General features: G+C 38.4%; 1 protein-coding gene across 1 annotated transcript in view; it reads left to right on the top strand.

The window, feature by feature from the left end:
* Positions 1–21369, top strand: part of ME1 (malic enzyme 1) — a 182494-nt gene that overhangs the window by 7592 nt on the left and 153533 nt on the right. The window contains exon 3 of the mRNA XM_052645595.1: positions 2196–2345. Coding sequence (XP_052501555.1) covers positions 2196–2345 — 150 coding nt within the window. The remainder of the gene's footprint in view (positions 1–2195; positions 2346–21369) is intronic.

The raw sequence follows: 21369 nt of genomic DNA, 5'->3' as shown, positions 1-21369 counted from the left end.
TGTTAGAGAGCCTCTAGAGCCCAGGAGAAGACAGCAAAGAAAGAAAAAAGGGAATGATCAGTGAAAAGGGAAAATCAAGAGAATCTGGTGACCTGGAATTCAGGAAAAGAGAGTGTATGGAGCTGCAAGGAAAACCACTTGTGTCAAGTGTCCTAAGAAGTGTTGACTTAGCGGTGATGATTTCCACATGGCTGGATCAGTGTTAGCATCATCTTTTAAAAGTCATCATTTTCTTCCTAGTTGTTAGTGTTGGTAGTTGAAATAACATCTTTTTGCCAAGCATTAGAATCCTTGTGTCTCTGACTCCAAATTCTATGCATTTTCAACTATTCCAGAGAATGAGAATCAATCCAAAATGGCTGGTAGGACTATTAAGGACAGTTTTGCAAGATTTTTCCAAGTTGTACCAAACAGTTGGAGTTTTATTGTATAAACCACTGAAGATTACAAGTAATATGATAAGGTTGATATTTTAAAAGATAATTCTGGTTCAGAAATGCCTCTAGAAAAAAGACTTCTTGATCTAAATAATTAGAAAAGTCCCTTAAACTTTCTTACCTTAGTAATTTTTAGGGTCATTGTTAACATTCTGTAGTTATTTTCTGCTTGTCATTTTTCTTGGCTCTTCAGTACTGCAAATTAAACAATGAAGTCTTTTTAGTTAGTTAAGTTACTGTTTAAACTTTATCTATACTGGTATTTTTCATTTGTCTTTCATTTTAAAATAGGGATAAAGTCATTTAAATATTCAATAAAACTGTGCTGTTTCAGCACTGATTTTATTATTTGAATGACACCAGCTCAGGTTTATTGTTCTTTATTTTTTGAGATGATTAGGAATATTTCTTTATTTTTTTAAACTGCAACCTGATCCAGTTTTTATTTTATTATTATTTTGGCTACACTGGGTCTTTGCTGTGGGGCTAGGGCTCTTCATTGTTGCACACGGGCTTTCTCTACTTATGGTATACAGGCTTCTCTAGTGAAGCATGGGCTCTAAAGCATGAGGGCTCTCTAGTTGCAGCGTGCGAGCTTAGTTGGCCCATGGCGTGTGGGATCTTAGTTCCCTGACCAGGGATCAAACCCATTCCTGTGCGTTGGAAGGTGGGTTCTTAACTATAGACCACCAGAGAAGTCCCAGGAATATTTCTAAAGTCTTTTTTACCTAAAAAATACTGTATGTGTTCAGTAGCTGCGTCATGTCCAGTTCTTTGCTACCCCATGGACTGCAGCACGCCAGGCTTCCCTGTCCTTCACCATGTCCCAGAGCTTGCTCAAATTCATATCCATTGAGTCATATCCATTGAGTCCAGTGATTCTGTCTAACCATCTCATCCTCTGCCACCCCCTTCTCCTTTTGCCTTCAGTTTTTCCCAGCATCAGGGTCTTTTCCAGTGAGTTGGCTCTTTGCATGAGGTACTCGAAGTATTGGCTCTTCAGCATCAGTCCTTGCAATGAATATTCAGGGTTGATTTCCTTTAGCATTGACTGATTTGATCTCCTTGCAGTCCAGGAGACTCTAGTGTCTTCCCCAGCACCACAATTTGAAAGCATCAGTTCTTCAGCACTCAGCCTTCTTTATGGTCCAGCTCTCACATCTGTACATGACTACTGGAAAAACCATAGCTTTGCCTATGTGGACCTTTGTTGGCAAAGTGATGTCTTTGCTTTTTAATACTTTGTCCAGGTTTCCATAGCTTTCCTTCCAAAGGGCAAACATCTTTTAATTTCATGGCCACAGTCACCGCCCACAGTGATTTTGGAGCCTAAGAAAATAAAATCTGTCACTGCTTCCACTTTTTCCCCTTCTGTTTGCCATGAACTGATGGGACCAGATGCCATGATCTTCATTTTTTGAATGTTGAGTTTTAAGCCAGCTGTTTCACTCTCTTCTTTCACCCTCATCAAGACGCTCTTTAGTGTCTCATTTTCTTCAATTAGAGTGGCATTATCTGCATATCTGAGGTTGTTATTTCTCCTGGCAATTTTGATTCTAGCTTGTAATTAATCTCGCCCAGCATTTTACCTGATGTACTCTGCATGTAAGTTAAATAAGTAGGGTGATAATTGACAGCTTTGATGTACTCCTTTCCAGTTTTGAACCAGTGTATATGTTGTTGCAAACATTTAGTTTTATAAACAGTTATTTTATGACTATGTTGGAATGTAGATCTAATTATGTCCAATTTCCACAGGTATCTTCTCTTAATGGATCTTCAAGATAGAAATGAAAAGCTCTTCTATAAAGTGCTGATGTCTGACATTGAGAAATTCATGCCTATCGTGTATACTCCCACTGTGGGTCTAGCTTGCCAGCAATATAGTTTAGCATTTCGGAAGCCAAGGTATGTAAAGTTTTATTTTAAATACAGTTTGTGTCTTCATTTATTTTTTGTCAAGTTTTTGCTATAATTTAAAAAAATATGTAATGAAATAGAAGTTCAGAAAAATCTAAAACTTCATTTGGGCCCCTGGTGGCTCAGACGGTAAAGAATCTGCCTGCAATGCAGGAGACCTGGGTTAGATCCCTGAGTTGAGAAGATCCCATGGAGGAGAGCATGGCAACCCATTACAGCATTCTTGCCTGGAGAATCCCCATGGATAAAGGAATGTGGTGGGCTAAAGAACATTAAATATAAATGTATATATGACATTTTAAAATATAGTGTTTCATTCCTAGATTTAAAATCATGGGGAAGTTATTTTTTATAAACTAATTTATGTTTCCTTTTACAGATACTACATGAACATTTTTTGGGTAAAAAAGGTAGTTGATCATAACTAAGTTTGTCTTTGAGATAGTAATTGCCTCTATTATGTGTACATTTTGTAACTTAAAGATTTCAGATTTTCCTGAAAATAAGGAGTATTGTTGTTTAGTCGCTAAATTGTGTGCGACTTCTATGCCTCAGTGGACTATAGCTCATCAGGCTCCTCTGTCCATGGGATTTGTGGGTTGCCATTTCCTTCTCCAGCAGATCTTCCTGACCCAGGGATTGAACCCAAGTCTCCTGAATTGGCAGGCAGGTTCCTTACCACTGACCCACTACGGAAGCCCAAGGAGTATATTATTTCCTAAATTCAGAGTTGGCATTAAACAGGCTCTTTTGTTGATTTCCTTTAAGTGAAATTGTAACCATCTTTAAAGATGTGTAAAATATAAAATGTAGTTTTTTAAAACCCTGGCTTTACTTTATCATGTTACTTTAAATACTTTTGCAGCAAGGAACAATTGAAGTAAATATTAACGCTTTTAACAGCAGCAACAACAAAAGCTCAAGTTGAATATTTATGTGCTGCTTATAGTTCTGCATTTAAAATGAAAAGAAATGTTTATAAGTTTATATCACAAATATAAAAGCCTACTGTAAGTTCTGTCATTGAAAGGAATGTTTCAGAGGTAAGATCTGAAAGTTAGTAGATTTCACAAACGTGTATTGATGTAGTGGTAATATTTTGCACATTTGTGCCAGTTGCCTTTTGTATAAAGAAAATAATTAGCCACATTATATAAAGAGAATAATCAATTGTAGATGGTCTGTTTAATTTCCTTAATAGCACATATCTGTGTTGCATTTATGTAATGGCTATGTTAACAGAGAAATTTTTTTTTCATAGAAAAACAAGAGTTAGAATTTAGCTGGTAACTGTATTATGATGAATAATTCTTTTTTGAGTACATAAATATTTTCTTTTTTAATTAAATAAGCAATATATGTTCATTATTGAAAAATGAGAAAATACAAATACACAAAAGAAGAAGTATTTTAAGAATACCTAATGTCATGATAACAAAAAGACTTGATACAATACTGTTTTCCTTATAGAAGGGATCATACTATATAAACTGTTCTTTACCTATCAGGTTGTAGGTAGGTAAGTAGATATATAAATAAGTAGGAGGGGAGAGGGAGAGGCAGAGATAGGGCAAGACCTAGCACAGCATTTGTGTCAAAATGCTCACACATGTTGATTTTAGGTGACATATTCATGGTATTCTATCAAATTTTATGCAGTATTTCAAATTGTTTTTTAATTGAACAATAATTACTTTACAGAATTTTGTTGTTTTCTGTCAAGCCTCAACCTGAATCAGCCATAGGTATACATATATCCCCTCCCTTTTAAACCTCCCTGCCATCTCCCTCCCCACCCCACCCCTATAGGTTGATATAGAGCCCCTGTTTGTGTTTCCTGAGCCATACAGCAAATTCCCGTTGGCTGTCTATCTTGCATATGGTGATGTAAGTTTCCGTGTTACTCCCTCCATGCGTCTCACCCTCTCCTCCACTCTCCCCATGGCCACAAGTCTGTTCTCTATGTCTGCTTCTCCACGGCTGCCCTGCAGTAAATTCTTCAGGACCATTTTTCTAGATTCTGTATATATGCATTAGAATACAATGTTTTCCTTTCTCTTTCTATTTACTTCACTCTGTATAATAGGTTCTAGGTTCATCCACCTCATCAGAACTTACTCAGATGCATTTCTTTTTATGGCTGAGTAATATTCCCTTGTGTATATATACCACAGCTTCTTTATCCATTCATCTGTATCTAGGTTGCTTCCATGTTTTAGCTATTGTAAATCTTGCTGCAACGAACGATGGGATACATGTGTCTTTTTCAGTTTTGGTTTCCTCAGGGTAGATGCCTAAGGAGTGGGATTGCTGGGTCATATGGTGGTTTTATTCCTAGTTTTTTAAGGAATCTCCATACCATCTTCCATAGTGGTTGTATCAATTTACATTCCCACCAACAGTGCAAGAGTGTTTCCTTTTCTCCACACCCTATCCAGCATTTATTGTTCGTAGACTTTTTGATGATCGCCATTCTGATTGGTGTGAGGTGATATCTCATTGTAGTTTTGATTTGCATTTCTCTAATAATGAGAGATGTTGAGCATCTTTTCATATGTTTGTTAGCCATTCTGTATGTCTTCTTGGGAGAAATGTCTGTTTAGGTATTTTTCCCTCTTTTGTATTGGGTTGTTTGTTTTTCTGGTATTGAGTTGTGTGAGCTGCCTATATTTTGGAAATTAATCCTTTGTCAGTTGTTTCATCTGCTATTATTTTCTCCCATTCTGAGGTTTGTCTTTCGACCTTGCTTGTAGCTTCCTTTGCTGTGTAAAAGCTTTTAAGTTTAATCAGGCCCCCCTTTTTACTTTTGTTTTTATTTCCATTACTCTAGGAGGTGGGTCACAGAGGATCTTGCTTTGATTTATGTCATTGAGTATTCTGCCTATGTTTTCCTCTAAGAGTTTTATAGTTTCTGGTCTTACATTTAGGTCTTTGATCCATTTTGAGTTTATCTTTGTATATGGTGTTAGGAAGTGTTCTAATTTCATTCTTTTACATGTAGCTGTACAGTTTTCCCAGCACCATTTATTCAGGAGGCTGTCTCTGCCCCAATGTATCTTCTTGCCTCCTTTGTCAAATATAAGTTACCCAGAGGTGAATGGGTTTATTTCTGGGCTTTCTATGCTGTTCCATTGGTCCATGTTTCTGTTTTTGCGCCAATACCATACTGTCTTGATGACTATAGCTTTGTAGTATAATCTGAAGTCAGGAAGGTTGATTCCTCCAGCTCCATTCTTCTTTCTCAGGATTGCTTTGGCTATTTGGGGTTGTTTGTGTTTCCATATGAATTGTGAAATTCTTTGTTCTAGTTCTGTGAAAAATGCCATTGGTAATTTGATAGGGATGGGGTTGAATCTGTAGGTTGTGTTTGGTAGTATAGTCATTTTCACAATATTGATTCTTCCTACCCAGGAACATGGAATATCTCTCCATCTGTTTATGTCATCTTTGATTTCTTTCATTAATGTCTTATAATTTTGTGTGTACAATTCTTTTGTCTCCTTAGGTAAGTTTATTCCTAGATATTTAATTCTTTTTGTTGCAATGGTGAATGGGATTGATTCCTTAATTTCTTCTTTTGAGTTTTCATTGTTAGTATATAGAAATGCAAATGATTTCTGTGTATTGATTTTGTATCCTACAACTTTGCTAAATTCACTGATTAGCTCTAGTAATTTTCTGATACTGTCTTTAGGGTTTTCTATGTAGAGTATCATGTCATCTGCAAACAGTGAGAGCTTTGCTGCTGCTTTTCTGATCTAGATTCCTTTTCTTTTTCTTCTCTGATTGCTGTTGCTAGGACTTCCAGAACTATGTTGATTAAGAGTGGGGAAAGTGGACACACTTTTTCTTGTTCCTGATCTTAGGGGGAATGCTTTCCATTTTTCACCATTTAGAATAATGTTTGCTGTACGCTTATCATGTATGACTTCCCCTGGTGGCTTAAACGGTGAAGTGTCCTCTTGCAATGCAGGAGACCCGAGTTTGATCCCTGGGTTGGGAAGATCCCCTGGAGAAGGAAATGGCAACCCACTCCAGTACTCTTGCCTTCAAAATCCCATGGACAGAGGAGTCTGTTAGGCTATAGTCCACGGGGTCCCAAAGAGTTGGACATGACTGAGCAACTTCACTTTCTTTTCTATTGTATATGTCTTTACTATGTATCATACATGGGTGCTGAATTTTGTCAATGGCTTTTTCTGCATCTGTTGAGATGATCATATGGTTTTTAATTTCAGTTTGTTAATATGGTGTATCACATTGATTAATTTGCATATATTGAAGCATCCTTGCATCCCTGGAATAAACCCAACTTGATCATGGTGTATGAGCTTTTTGATGTGTTGCTGAATTCTGTTAGCTAAAATTTTGTTGAGGATTTTTGCATCTATGTTCATCAGTGATATTGGCCTGTAGTTTTCTTTTTTTGTGTTATCTTTGTCTCGTTTTGGTAACAGAGTGATGGTGGCCTCGTAGAATGAGTTTGGAAGTGTTCCTTCCTCTGCCATTTTTTGAAAGAGTTTTAGAAGGATAGGCATTAACTCTTCTCTGAATGTTTGATAGAATTTTGTGAAGCCATCTGGTCCTGGGCTTTTGTTTTTTGGCAGATTTTGGTCAGAGCTTTAGTTTCAGTGCTTATAATTGGGTTGTTCATAATTTGTTTCTTCCTGGTTTTGTCTTAGAAGATTAAACTTTTCTAAGAGTGTCTGTTTCTTCCAGGTTCTCCATATGGTTGTTTATAATAGTCTCTTATAATCCTTTGTATTTCTGCATTGTCCATTGTAACCTCTCCTTTTTCATTTCTAATTTTGTTTTGACTCTTCTCTCTTTTTTTCTTAATAAGTCTGGCTAAAGGTTTGTCGATTTTGTTTATCTTCTCAAAGAACCAACTTTTAGTTTTATTAATCTTTACTACTATTTCTTTCATTTCTTTTTTCATTTATTTCTGGTCAGATCTTTATGATTTCTTTCCTTCTACTGATTTTTGGGGTTTTTGGTTCTTCTTTTTCCATTTGGTTTAGGTGTAAAGTTAGGTTGTCTATTCAGTGTTTTTCTTGTTTCTTGAGGTAGGATTGTATTGCTGTAAACTTCCCTCTTAGGACTGCTTTTGCTGCATCCCATGGGTTTTGAGTTGTGTTTTCGTTGTCATTTGTTTCTAGAAATTTTTTGATTTCCCTTTTGATTTCTTCAGTAACATGTTGGTTATTGAGAAACATATTGTTTAATCTCCATGTATTTGTGTTTCCTACAGTTTTTTTCTTGTAACTGATACCTAGTCTCATAGCATTGTGGTCGGAGAAGGTGCTTGATACGATTTCAACTTTCTTACATTTACTGAGATTTGATTTGTGACCCAAGATGTGGTCTATCCTGGAGAATGTTCCATGTATACTTGAGAAGAAGGTGTATTCTTCTGCATTTGGAGGGAATATTCTGAAGATATCAATGAGATGCATCTCATCTAATGTATCATTTAAGACTTGTGTTTCTGTATTAATTTTCTGTTTTGACGATGTGTCCATTGGTGTGAGTGGGGTGTTAAAGTCTCCTACTATTATTGTGTTACTGTCAATTTCTCCTTTTATGTCTGTTAATGTTTGTCTTATGTATTGAGGTGCTCCTATGTTGGGTGCATCGATATTTGCAATTGTTATGTCTTCCTCTTGGATTGATCCCTTGATTATTATGTAGTATCCTTCCTTATCTCTTGTAATCTTCCTTATTTTAAGGTCTGTTTTGTCTGATATGAGTATTGTTACTCCAGCTTTCTTTTGCTTCCTCTTTGCATGGAATATATTTTTCCATCCTCTAATTTGTAGTCTGTGTGTCTTGAGGTTGAAGTCGGTTTCTTGTAGACGTCATATATGTGGGTCTTGTTTTTGTATCCATTCAGCCAGTCTGTGTCTTTTTGTTGGAGCATTTAATGCATTTACATTTAAAGTAATGTGTGTTCTGATTGCCATTTTCTTAATTGTTTGGGGTTGATTTTGTAGATCTTTTTTCTTCTCTTGTATTTCTTGAGTATATAAGTCCCTTTAACATTATTGTAAAGCTGATTTGGTGGTACTGAATTTTCTTAACTTTTGCTTGTCTGAAAAGCTTTTTATTTCTCCATCAATTTTGAATGAGATCCTTCCTGGGTATAGTCATCTTGGTGGTAAATTTTTCCCTTTCAGTACTTTACATATATCCTGCCATTCCCTTCTGGCCTGCAGAGTTCGTGCTGGGAGATCAGGGTTTACATGTATGGGGTTCCCCTTGTATGTTACTTGTTGCTTCTCCCTTGTTGCATTTAATATTCTTTCTTTGTGTTTAATCTTTATTAGTTTGATTAGTATATGTCTTGGCATGTTTATCCTGTATGGAACTCTTTGCACCTCTTGGACTTTATTGACTGTTTCCTTTTCCATGTTGGGGAAGTTTTCAACTATGCTCTCTTCAAAAATTTTCTCATACCCTTTCTTTCTCTCTTCTTCTTCTGGGACCCCTATTATTTGAATGTTGGTGTGTTTGGTATTGTCCGAGAGGTCTCTTGAGACTATCCTCAGTTCTTTCATTCTTTTTGCTTTATTCTGCTCTTCAGAAGTTATTTCCACCATTTTATCTTCCAGCTCACTGTTTCGTCCTTCTGCTTTAGTTATTCTGCTGTTGATTCCTTCTCGAGTATTCTTAATTTCAGTAACTGTGTTGTTTGTCTCTGATGTTTATTCTTCAATTCTTCTAGGTCTTTGTTTATTGATTCTTAACATTTTCTCCATTCTGTGTTCAAGGTTTTTGATCATCTTTATTATCATTATTCTGAATTATTTTTCAGGTAGTTTGCCTATCTCCTCTTCACGTATTTGGACTTCTGTGTTTCTAGTTTGTTCCTTCATTTGTGTAGTATTTCTCTGCCTTTTCATTATTATTTTTTTAACTTACTGTGTCTGAGGTCTCCTTTTCCCAGCCTTCATGGTTGAATTCTTCCTTCCTTTTGGTTTCTCCGCTCCTAAGCTTGGTCCAGTGGTTTGTGTAAGCTTCGTATAGGGTGAGATTTATGCTGAGTTTTTATTTGTTTGCTTGTTTTTCCTCTAATGGGCAAGACTGAGTAAGGTGGTAATCATGTCTGCTAGTGATTGGGTTTGTATTTTTTTTTATTTGTCGTTTACATGAGGTGCCCTGCACAGGGTGCTACTGGTGATTGGGTGATGCTGGGTCTTGTATTCAAGTGGTTTCCCTTGTTAGTTAGTCCTCACTATTTGGTACTCCCTAGGGTTAGTTCTCTGGTAGTCTAGGGTCTTGGAGTCAGTGCGCCCACTCCAAAGGCTCGGGGCTTGATCTCGAGTTTTGTGTGGTTCTGTTCTTTTCCACTGGTCAGGTACTCCTGTCCGCTCTCAGCTGGTGTTCTGCATGCACTTCTGTGTCTGAAGGTATATTCCTGATGTATCTGTGGAGAGAGATGTACTCCATATCCACCTACTCCTCTGTGATCTTGTTCTCCTTTTTTTTCCCCTTTGTGCTTTCTAGTTTCACTGGCTCATAAGGTGGCCGGACCCAGAGGCCTCCCAGCTGGTACTTCAGATCCGAGTCTGTATTGCAAAATCAGTATTTAAAATTTAAAGGAACGCTTAACTGATAGAGAGATAGTAAACTTGCCACAATTATTTGTAAATGATCATTTTATGGCAGTTTTCTGTCATGTTGACCTTTAATGTGTATATTTTGTTTAATTTTTGATTTTTGAAGATATTTTTATTGAGATAATATTTGAAATGTTTCAGGTAAATAATGGAAAAGTTGATTTGACATTTAAATACATTACAATATGATCACCACAGTAAGTTGTCTAGTAACTATCTGTCCCTATACAAAGTTTTTAGAGTATTATTGACCATATTCCTTATGCTGTATATTATATCCCTGTGACTTAACTGAAAGTTTGCAGCTCTTAATCTTCACCTTTTTTGCCCAATTTCCCACCCTGCCCACCTGTGATAACCACCTGTTTGATCTTTGTATGTATGAGTCTGTTTTCTTTCTGTTTACTTTGTTTTCTAGATTCAACGTATTAGTGACATCATATGGTATTTGTGGTATTTGTCTTTCTCTTGACTTATTTCACTCAACGTGATACCCTGGATCCTCCCAGTTGTTCCAAATAGCAAGATTTAATCCTTTTTATGAGTAATATTCCTGTGTGTGTGTGTGTGTGTGTGTGTGTGTGTATGTGTGTGTATGTATATGTATATATATATGACCATAGTGTGGTGTCAGTCACTCAGTCATGTTTGACTCTTTGCGACCTCATGGACTGTAGCCCACCAGGATCCTCTGTCCATGGGATTTCCCAGGCAAGGATACTGGAGTGTGTTGCCATTCCCTTCTCCAGGGGATCTTCCAACCCAGGGATCAAAACCTGGGTCTTCCACAATGCAGGCAGATTCTTTCCCATCTGAGCCACAGGGGAAGTCCATATGTGACCATATATATAGTAAATATATATATGTATAGATCACGTCTTTTTTATCTGTTCGTCTATCACTAGACACTTAGTTTATTTCTATATCTTGGCTGCTGTAAATACTTCTGCAATGTACATTGTCTTTGAGTATATACCCAAAAGTGAAATAGCTGGATCATGTGGTAGTTCAGTTTTTAATTTTTTTTGAGGAGCCTCCACAATATTTTCTATAGTGGCTGCAGCAATGTGCAGTCTTCCCAATGTTCCCTTTTCTCCACATTCTCACCAACACTTGTTACTTTGTTGTCTTTTTGTTGATAGCCATTCTGACAGGTGTTAGGTGGTATCTCATTGGTGGTTTTGATTTGCCTTTCCCTGATGATTAGTGATGTTAATAATCTTAATTTATTTTAGATGTTAATCCCTTATTGGACATGTATTTGCTATATCTTGGGTGAGTTTTGCTTTGTTTGCTTCCTAGGTCACTGGTTGGTTCTTCTGTACCATCTAATCAACTGCTAAATCTAATTTGTACCATGTGATTCAGTCCTGCTAGTGTGTTTTTCTTTCAGTTATTTTTCAGCTCTGATTGGTTCATTGTTAACATCTTTTAACTCTTTGTTGAAATTTTCCCTGTTTTCATCCATTCTTCTCCCAACTTTGGTGATTATCTTTATGATCATTACCTTGAATTCTTTTTTTAAGTGTATAACTTATCTCTGTTTCGTTTAGTTCATTTTCTGAGATTTTGTCTCTGTTCTTTCAGTTGGGACATAGTCCTCTGTCTTCTCATTTTATCTAATTCTCTTTTTGTATCTGTGTCGCACTGAAGTCTCTTATGTCTTCTAGTCTTGGAAAAGTGGTCTTATGTAGGAGACATTCCGTGAGTCCTCACAGTGCACTCTTCTCTGCTCATTAGAGATGGGTGCACTGGGAGTGCTTCCTACGTGGGCTGCATGTGCCATTAGTTGGGGTGGAGCTGACTTCCCCCTGCCCAGCCCTGTGTGGTTACTGTGGGTACAGCCCAGGGTGGGTGGAGCAGGTCCCAGAGTTAATGGGCTGGAGGGAGGATTCAAAGATGGTGCTTGCCAACGTCTGTATCAGCATGGTGCAATGAGAGACCCAACCCCGGGGGAGTCCCAGCTGCCTCCTGGCTCTCTGGAATGCTTTCCAAGATCAACAGGTGGGTCTTACACTGGCACTTCTCAAATTACTATCATTGTGCCAGGACTCAGCTTGTGAGATTTTCTTCTCTCCCTTTAAGGGGGGGTCTCTGGCTCCTGTGTCTCTCCTGCTCTCCCAAATGTAGGCTCCACTGGTTTTCAAAGCCAGATGTTCTAGGGACTCACCTTCTGGTACAGAATCCCCAGGCTGGGGAGCCCAGAATGGGTCTCAGACCCTTTGTTTCTCAGGGAGGACCACTGTGGTGGTGATATTCTTCCTGTGTGTGGGTCACCAGAAGGGTCTTGTGGGTCCTCAGTAAGCTGTGTGTTTACTTCTTCTGCGTATCCATTTCATTGTGGCTCCTCTCTCTATATATTTCAGTTTAGTTCAGTCACTCAGTCGTGTCCGACTCTTCGCAACCCATGGACTGCAGTATGCCTGGCTTCCCTGTCCATCACCAACTCCCAGAGCTTACTCAAATTTATATCCATCAAGTCAGTGATGCCATCCAACCATCTCATCCTCTGTTGTCCCCTTTTCCTCCCACCTTCAGTCTTTCCTAGGTGCAGGGTCTTTTCCAGTGAGTCAGTTCTTCACATCAGGTGGCCAAAGTATTGGAGTTTCAGCTTCCACATCAGTCCTTCCAATGAATATTCAGGACTGATCTCCTTTAGGATGGACTGGTTGCATATCCTTGCACTCCAGGGACTCTCAGGAGTCTTCTCCAACACCACAGTTCAAAAGCATCGATTCTTTGGTGCTCAGCTTTATGGTCCCACTCTCACATCCATATGTGACTACTGGATAAAACCATAGCTTTGACTAGATGGACTTTTATTGGCAAAGTAACATCTTTGCTTATTAATATGCTGTCTAGCTTGATCATAGCTTTTCTTCCAAGGAGTAAGCATCTTTTAATTTTATGACTGCAGTCACCATCTGCAGTGGTTTTGGAGCCCCCCAAGATAAAGTTTCTCACTGTTTCCATTGTTTCCCCATCTATTTGCCATGAAGTGATGGGATCAGATGCCATGATCTTAGTTTTTTGAATGTTGAGTTTTAAGCCAACTTTTTCACTCTCTTCTTTAACTTTCATCAAGAGGCTCTTTCGTTCCTCTTCGATTTCTGCCATAAGGGTGGTGTCATCTGCATACTGGAGGTTACTGATATTTCTCCTGGCAATCTTGATTCCAGCTTGTGCTTCATCTAGCCTGGCATTTCACATGATGTGTTATGAAATGTTATATATCTTTAGTTGAGAAAAATCTTTTCTGCTAGTCTTTTGTTGTTATTGTTCAGTTGCTAAGTCATGTCCGACTCTTTGCGACCCCATGGACTGCGGGACGTGAGGCCTCCCTGTCCAGCACCAACTCCCATAGTTTATTCAAACTCATGTCCATTGAGTTGGTGATGCCGTGCAACCATCGCATCCTCTGTCACCTCCTTCTCCTCCTGTCCTCAATCTTTCCCAGCATTAGGGTCTTGTCCAATTAGTTGGCTTTTCATATCAGGTAGCCAGAGTATTGGAGCTTCAGCTTCAGCATCAGTCCTTCCAGTGAATATTCATGGTTGATTTCCTTTAGGATTGACTGGTTTGATCTCTTTGCCATCCAAGGGACACTTAAGAGTCTTCTCTAGCACCACAATTCGAAAGCATCAGTTCTTTGGTGCTTAGCCTTCTTTATAGTCCAGCTCTCACATCTGTACATGACTACTGTAAAAGCCATAGCTTTGACTATACGGACCTTTGTTGGCAAATTAATGTCTCTGGCTTTTAATATGCTGTGTAGGTTTGTCATAGCTTTTCGTCCATGGAGCAAGTATCTTTTATTTTTTTATTTGTAAAATATATATTTTTTATTGAAGTATAGTTGATTTACAGTGTTACAGGTACACAGCAAAGTGATTCAGTTATACAAATACACATATATTATTTTTGAAATTATTTTCCAGCATAGGTTATTACAAGATATTGACTGTAATTCCCTGTTCTATACAGTAAACCTTTGTTGCTTGTTGCATATATATTTTTTTATTGGAAATCTTGCATTCTACTCATACTAAGTCAAACAAGTAGAATCAAAATGTCATAATGTTTTTTAGGCAAAAATTCATTTTCATAAAATATATGTATTATATGTATATATATACACAAGCTTTTCTACTACACTTGATAAAGGCTTGGGAAAGAACATTAAAAAAAAAAGAGGAGATGGAGAAATTGGAGAACATAGACTAAATGAAATGGAAGCACTGAATATTAAATAGAAAAAGTGAAACAAATTAGGTAAAAAGTAAAAAAATCAGCATATAGTTCAGTTGTTTTTAAACATGACTGCTCATTTACAAGCATATCTGGAACTCTGGAGGAAAAAAAGCCATAACTGAGCATTTGTATTTTTCAAGAAATTTCAAGATAATTCTGATATGCATCTGGATTTTAAAAAGTGGTAACAGGTTTTTCTATTAGACCTTAGTTTTGGTGATTTAGAGTTCTATTATTTTTCTGTTGACCAATCATAATACAGTGGTATTAAGTGAGTAATAGTTAAATAATCACAATAGTAAAAGATGTTTATCAGTTTTCACAATCAGTAGCCAGACAGAAAATAAAAGATAATTATAATTGCAAGCCATAATGGGAACATGGATTAACTTAACAATATGAAATAATTATATAGAATTTGAGGGGGTCAAGCAGAGTGACGTGGTAAGTGGAATTGCATATGTTTTCATCCGCCTGGGCAGTCTCTGTCTTTTGGTTGGTGCATTAAATCCATTTACATTTAAGATAATTATTGATATGTATGATCCTATTACCATTTTCTTAATTGTTTGGGGTTTATTTTCTGTAGGTCTTTTCCTTGTCTTGTGTTTCCTGCATAAAGAAGTTCCTTTAGCATTTGTTGTAAGGCTGGTTAGGTGGTGCTTAATTCTCTTTAACTTTTGCTTGTCTGAAAGCTTTTGATTTCTCCCATCAAATATGAAGGAGAGTCTTGCTGGGTGGAGTATTCTTGGTTGTAGATTATTCCCTTTCATCACTTTAAATATATCATGCCGTTTCTTTCTGGCTTGTGTAGTTTCTCTTGAGAAATCGACTGATAGCAGGATGGGAGTACCCTTGTATGATACTTGTTTTCCCCTTGTTGCTTTTAATATTTTATCTCTGTCTTTAATTTTTGTCAGTCTGATTACCATGTGGCACTTTGGTTGACTATTTCCTTTCCCATGTTCAGGTTTTCAGCTATTATCTCTTAAAAGTGTTTTCTGTCTTTTCTCTCTCTCTTTTCCTTCTGCAAATGTTGGTGCATTCAGTGTTGCCCCAGAGATCTCTAAGGCTGTCTTTCTTTCTTTTCTTTTTTTTCTCTGTGTTCTGTTCTGCAGCAGTGATTTCTACCATCCTGTCCTCCAGGTCATTTATGCGTTCTTCTGCTCGGTTATTCTGCTACTGATTCCTTCCAGTGCATTATTTGTCTCTGTTTGGTCTTCAGTTCTTTGGTAAACATTTCTTGTGTCTTCTCAATCTTTGTCTCAGTTCTTTTCCCAAGATCCTGGATCATCTTCACTCTCATTATTCTGAAATCTTTTTCTGGAAATGTGTCTATCTCCACTTAATTTAGTTGTTTTTCTGGGATTTTATCTTGTCCCTTCACCTGCGACATAACTTTCTGTTTTTTCATCTTGATTAACTTCCTGTAATATGTTTTTGTTTTACCCGCTGTGAGACTGTGCTTCTTGCTTCTTCAGTCTGCCCTCTGATGGCTGAGGCTAAGAGGCTTGTGTAAGCTTCTTGAGAGGGACTGGCGATGGGAGAAACTGGGTCTTGCTCTGGTGGGCAGGGCCTACCCAGTAAAGCTTTAATCCAGTTATCTGACAGTGAGTGGGCTTGCACTCCCTCCCTGGTCGTTTTGCCTGAAGTGACGCAGCCCTGTGGTCTATGGGCTCTATAGCAGGGTTACTGTCAGAGAGTTTGCACCAAAGGGGACTTAACAGTGTCCCCCATCTCTATGGTGAGCCCCTGCCGACCCACACCTCCACAGGAGGCCCTCCAACACTAGCAGGTAGTTTTGGTTCAGTCTCCTCTGGGGTCACTGCTCCTCTCCTCTGGGTCCTGGTGTGCACAAAATTCTATTTGTGCCCTCCAAGACTGGAGTCTGTTTCCCCCAGACCTCTAGAAGTCCTGTAATTAAATCCTGCTGGCCCTCAAGGCCAGATTCCCTGGGGATTCCCAGTGTCTTTGTTGGGTACCCAGGCTGGGAAGCCTGACGTGGGGTTCAGAACCTTCACACCAGTATGAGGACTTCTTTGGTATTATTGTTCTCCAGTCTGTGAGTCACCCACCCTGCAGGTATGGGATTTAATTGTATCATGTTGCGCTGCTCCTACCGTCTCACTGTGGCTTCTTTGTCTTTGGACGTGGGATATCTTTTTTTGATAGGTTCCAGCAAATCCCAGGGACGGGGGAGCCTGGTAGGCTGCCGTCTATGGGATCTCACAGAGCTGGACACGACTGAAGCGACTTAGCAGCAGCAGCAGCATCCTCTTATCGATGGTTGCTCAGCATAGTTGCAATGTTGGTGTTCTTGCAGGAGGAGATGAGCACAAGTCCTTCTATTCCACTATCTAGAATGGGAAGCCTCGCAAGTGTTTTTTGATTTCATGGCTGTTGTCAATGTCCATAGTGATTTTGGAGCCTAAGGAAATAAAGTCTGTCACAGTTTTCGTTTTTCCCATCTATTTGCCATGAAGTGATGGGACCAGATGATCTTAGTTTTTTGAATGTGGAGTTTTAAGCCAGCTTTTTCACTCTCCTCTTTCACTTTCATCAAGAGGCTCTTTAGTTCCTCTTCACTTTCTGCCATAAGGGTGGTATCATCTGCATATCTGAAGTTGTTGATATTTCTCCTAGCTATCTTGATTCCAGCTTGTGAGTCATTCAGCCTGGCATTGGGCATGATGTACTCTGCGTATAAGTTAAATAAGCTGGGTGACAGTGTATAGCCTTGATGTACTCCTTTCCCAATTTGGAACCAGTCTGTTATTTCCTGTCCAGTTCTAACTGCTGCTTCTTGACCTGCATGTGGGTTTGGCTGCAATGCAGGAGACCTAGGTTCGATCCCTGGGTTGGCAAGATCCCCTGGAGTAAGGCATAGCAACCCACTCTAGTATTCTTTGTAGGGAACAAGGTATAAAGAAGGTTGAGAAGTGCTTGCAAACGAGACTCTCAACCAGGGCTGAACATTCTTGCAAACGAGATGTTCTGCCCAGTGTAGGGAACTAGGTTTAAGGAAGGTTGAGAAGTGCTTGCAAACGAGACTCTCAACCTGAGCTGAACATTCTTGCAAACGAGATGTTCAGCTAAGAATCCTGTTTGTTCCCGTGGGAAAAGAACATTTCTTGCACACAAGGATGTTTCTCTGATTCCTCAAAAGGAACAGACCCTGGGACAAAACGGATTCTAAGTTGATAAAGAAGTTCCCCAAAACACAGTCTTAGCTGCAGTAAATAAGTCAAGGTAAAGGTTATCTCGCCCTGCGCCTGCGCACTGTATAGTCTCTGAATCATAGTGCTTGGCAGCTTGCCCTGTAGGTTCTTGTGCAAGGGATATAAAATAAAGTAGCTGTAAGAAGCAAGTGTTAAAATATAAAGATTCAAACCACTCTGCAGTGTTGGTGTTTCATTCCGTCGCCAGCAATTCTTGCCTGGAGAATCCCCATGGACAGAAGAGCCTGGTGGGCTACAGCCCATGGGGTTGCAAAGAGTGGGGCACGACTGCGACTAAGCACAGGTTTCTCAGGAGGCAGGTGCGGTGGTCTGATAGTCCCATCTCTTTCTTAATTTTGTCTTGTTTTTTGTGATCAACACAGTCAAAGGCTTTAGTGTAGTTAGTGAAGCAGAAGTAGATGTTTTTCTGGAATTCCCTCCCTTTTTCTGTGATCCAGCAGATGTTGGCAGTTTGATCTCTGGTTCCTCTGGCTCTTCTAAATCCAACTTGTATATCTGGTAGTTCTCAGTTCACATACTGTTGAAGCCTGTCTTGAAAGATTTTGAGCATTACCTTGCTAGCATGTGAAATGAGTGCAGTTTTAAGGTAGTTTGAACTTTCTTTGGCGCTGCCGTTCTTTGGGATTGGAATCTCTAGTCTTTAGGTTGTCTTGGTGACGCTAGTGTTAAAGAGCCTGACTGCCAGTGCAGGAGACGTAAAAGACACGAGTTTGGTCCTTGGGTCGGGAATATCCCCCAGAGAATGGCATGGCAACCCACTCCAGTAGTCTTGCCTGGAGAATCCCGTGGATAGAGCGTCCTGGAGAGCTACAGTCCATGGGGTTGCACAGAGTCGAACAGGTCTGAAGCAACTTTAGCATGCACGCATGCACATAGAGAGTTGCTCTTTAAGCAGTTGTGATTTTGGTGTGCTCATGGAGGAGGTGAGTTTAGGGCCATCCTACTCTGCCGTCTTGATCCCACACCCCACCAATTCTGTAATAAAATAATTCTCCTGTCTTCTTCTATTATTATGAGAAAAGCAACCTGGTTGGAAATGTGTTACATGGCATATATTTAGATATTATATTAGGAAGGAAATTGTGATTGTGTTTGAATAGTGATGGATCTTTCAGGTGTCATTTAACATCTGTATTATTTTTAATCAATTTTTATTGGAGTATAGTTGCTTCACAATGTGGCCTATTTTTTTAAAGTCAAAATTGACAAATGTCTTTTTAGCATTTCCTATTGCAACAGTAGGTATTCTAAGACCTTTAGAAACTAAATAGATATACCCCTCATTATATTTAGTTTGTGAGTTTGATGGTAGCAATTAGGAACATAATTAGTGAAAGTTAAGCATTAATAGTACAAGTACTGAGCTTAATACAGTTGCAAACAGGTATATCTTTTGATCTTATACTTTTTATTAATCTTAATGACACGATACTTTCTTGTAGCTAGATTTTTATTTTTCATTTTGAATATGGCATTAAAATCTGGCTGGGCATCCAAAAATTCTTATATGAATAACTCTACTTCTAACATTTTTCCTTGAGGTATGATATTCATTTATTGGTACTGTATGGAATTTCTGTTCTCTTTGGCATGGATATATTGTGTGGATTTCTCAAGGTGTTGTGGATAATGATTTTTTAAGGCTGTTGTTAACTTTTTTTATATTACCTTGCTCCCATAATATTTAGTTCTTGCAGAATTTTCAGTATTTGGTAATGCATTCTGTTTATGTCAGTATACTTAATTGTGGCTAATTTGTAGATAGAGGTGTCATTTTTGGAAGCTAAAGACAATTCTTTTTTATATTTTTGCAGAATGCTGATCCCACTGTATTACTTAACTTACTTGTATTCTATGAAACTGTTTTTAAAGAAAAGTTTTGTGGAAATTGATAATGCAGGTATATGTAAAGTACAGCTAAAGTAGTTTTGCGTAATTTCTTTGGAAATATTTCTACCTGCTATATTTTACCTGCATTTTCCAAGAATCATCTCCCTTTCCTATGAGTTCTAATTAGCTGCATATCACTTTACCATGCCTTTGGCAGTTAATCATGTTCCTATTTTTTGATATTTTGAACATTGTATCAAGGTACTTGGTCTCTTTCTTTTTTAATTTTATTCATTTCAGTTTTTCAATTAAGGTAAAATTGACATATACTATTAGTCCCAGGTATATAATGTAATGATTCAGTATTTGTATATATTGTCAAATTATCAACACAGTAAGTCTAGTTAACATCCATCACCATACATAGTTACAAAAAAACTGTTTTCTTGTGATGAGAACTATTAAGGTACACTCTGTTAGCAGCATTCAGATATGTAAAGCAGTATTGTTAACTATAGTTGCTCTGTGTGTATTACATGTCCAGGCCTTACTTACTTTGTAACTGGAAGCTGGTAGCTCTTGAGTTTCACCCACTTCTCATTCCTCACACCCCATTTCTGGCAGTCGATAGTCTTCCATTCACAAGCTCAGTTTTTTTTCCCTTTTGGTTTCTTTTGTTGTCATTTTACTCTTCAGTTCAGTCGCTCAGTTGTGTCTGACTCTGCGACACCATGAACCGCAGCACGCCAGGCCTCTCTGTCCATCACCAACTTCCAGAGTCCACCCAAACCCATGTCCATTGAGTCGGTGATGCCATCCAACCATCTCATTCTCTGTCGTCCCCTTCTCCTCCTGCCCTCAATCTTTCCCGGCGTCAGGGTCTTTTCAAATGAGTCAGCCCTTCGTATCAGGTGGCCGAAGTATTGGAGCTTCAGCTTTAGCATCAGTCCTTCCAGTGAACACCCAGAACTGATCTCCTTTAGGATGGACTGGTTGGATCTCCTTGCAGTCCAAGGGACTCTCAAGAGTCTTCTCCAACACCACAGTTCAAAAGCATCAATTCTTCGGCACTCAGCTTTCTTCACAGTCCAACTCTCACATCCATACATGACCACAGGGAAAACCATAGCCTTGACTAGACGGACCTTTGTTAACAAAGTAATGTCTCTGCTTTTGAATATGCTGCTGTCTAGGTTGGTCATAACTTTCCTTCCAAGGAGTAAGCGTCTTTTAATTTCATGGCTGCAGTCACCATCTGCAGTGATTTTGGAGCCCTCAAAAATAAAGTCAGCCACTGTTTCCCCATCTATTTGCCTCTTCATTTAGTTTCAACTAGATTGTAAGCATCTAGAGAGAAGTGATAATATTTTATAAATTATTACTTATAATATTTTTTTAAAAAGTAATTATAAATTATTACTTATAAATTTAAACTTAGTGTCTGGTTTTTCTTGAATATGTTGTTTCTTACCTCATAAAATAGTAACTTAATGTTACTCTATTCATCCACTCACAAAGAAAAACAAAGTATTGATTATTTCTCCTACTGTTTTAAGCATACTGTTCTAATAGGCAAATTCTCATAAATAATAGATCTGAAATAAATTAGCTTCATTCCAAGGAATCAGGCTGTGAGGAATAATATTTTGATTAAACAGAGACCATACAACCTTAAAGGGGTTTCCTTCATAGCTCAGTCAGTAAAGAATCCATTTGCAATGCAGGAAACCTGGGTTTAATTCCTGGATCAGGAAGATCCCCTGGAGAAGGAAATGGTAACCCACTCCAGTATTCTTGCCTGGAAGATCCCATGGACAGAGGAGCCTGGAGGGCTACATGAAGTTGCAAGAGTCAGACAAGACTTAGCAACTAAACCACCATACAACTTTAAGCACCTACTATATGCCTTTCAACTACTCATTTTTGTGCTGAGCATCACTGAATATGATTTTGGCAAAAAAAAAAAAAATGAGCTAATAGAACAGTTTGTTGGTGACAGGTTTTTTAAAAACACTTCCATAGTCTGATCCAACTAGTATCATTAATTGGTTGGCCAAAAATGAGATGAAAAAG

This window comes from Budorcas taxicolor, chromosome 9 (genome assembly GCF_023091745.1).
Source record: "Budorcas taxicolor isolate Tak-1 chromosome 9, Takin1.1, whole genome shotgun sequence".
Taxonomy (NCBI): Eukaryota; Metazoa; Chordata; class Mammalia; order Artiodactyla; family Bovidae; genus Budorcas; species Budorcas taxicolor.
Note: the sequence above shows the minus strand (reverse complement) of the source record. Positions and strands in the feature narration are given on the sequence as shown.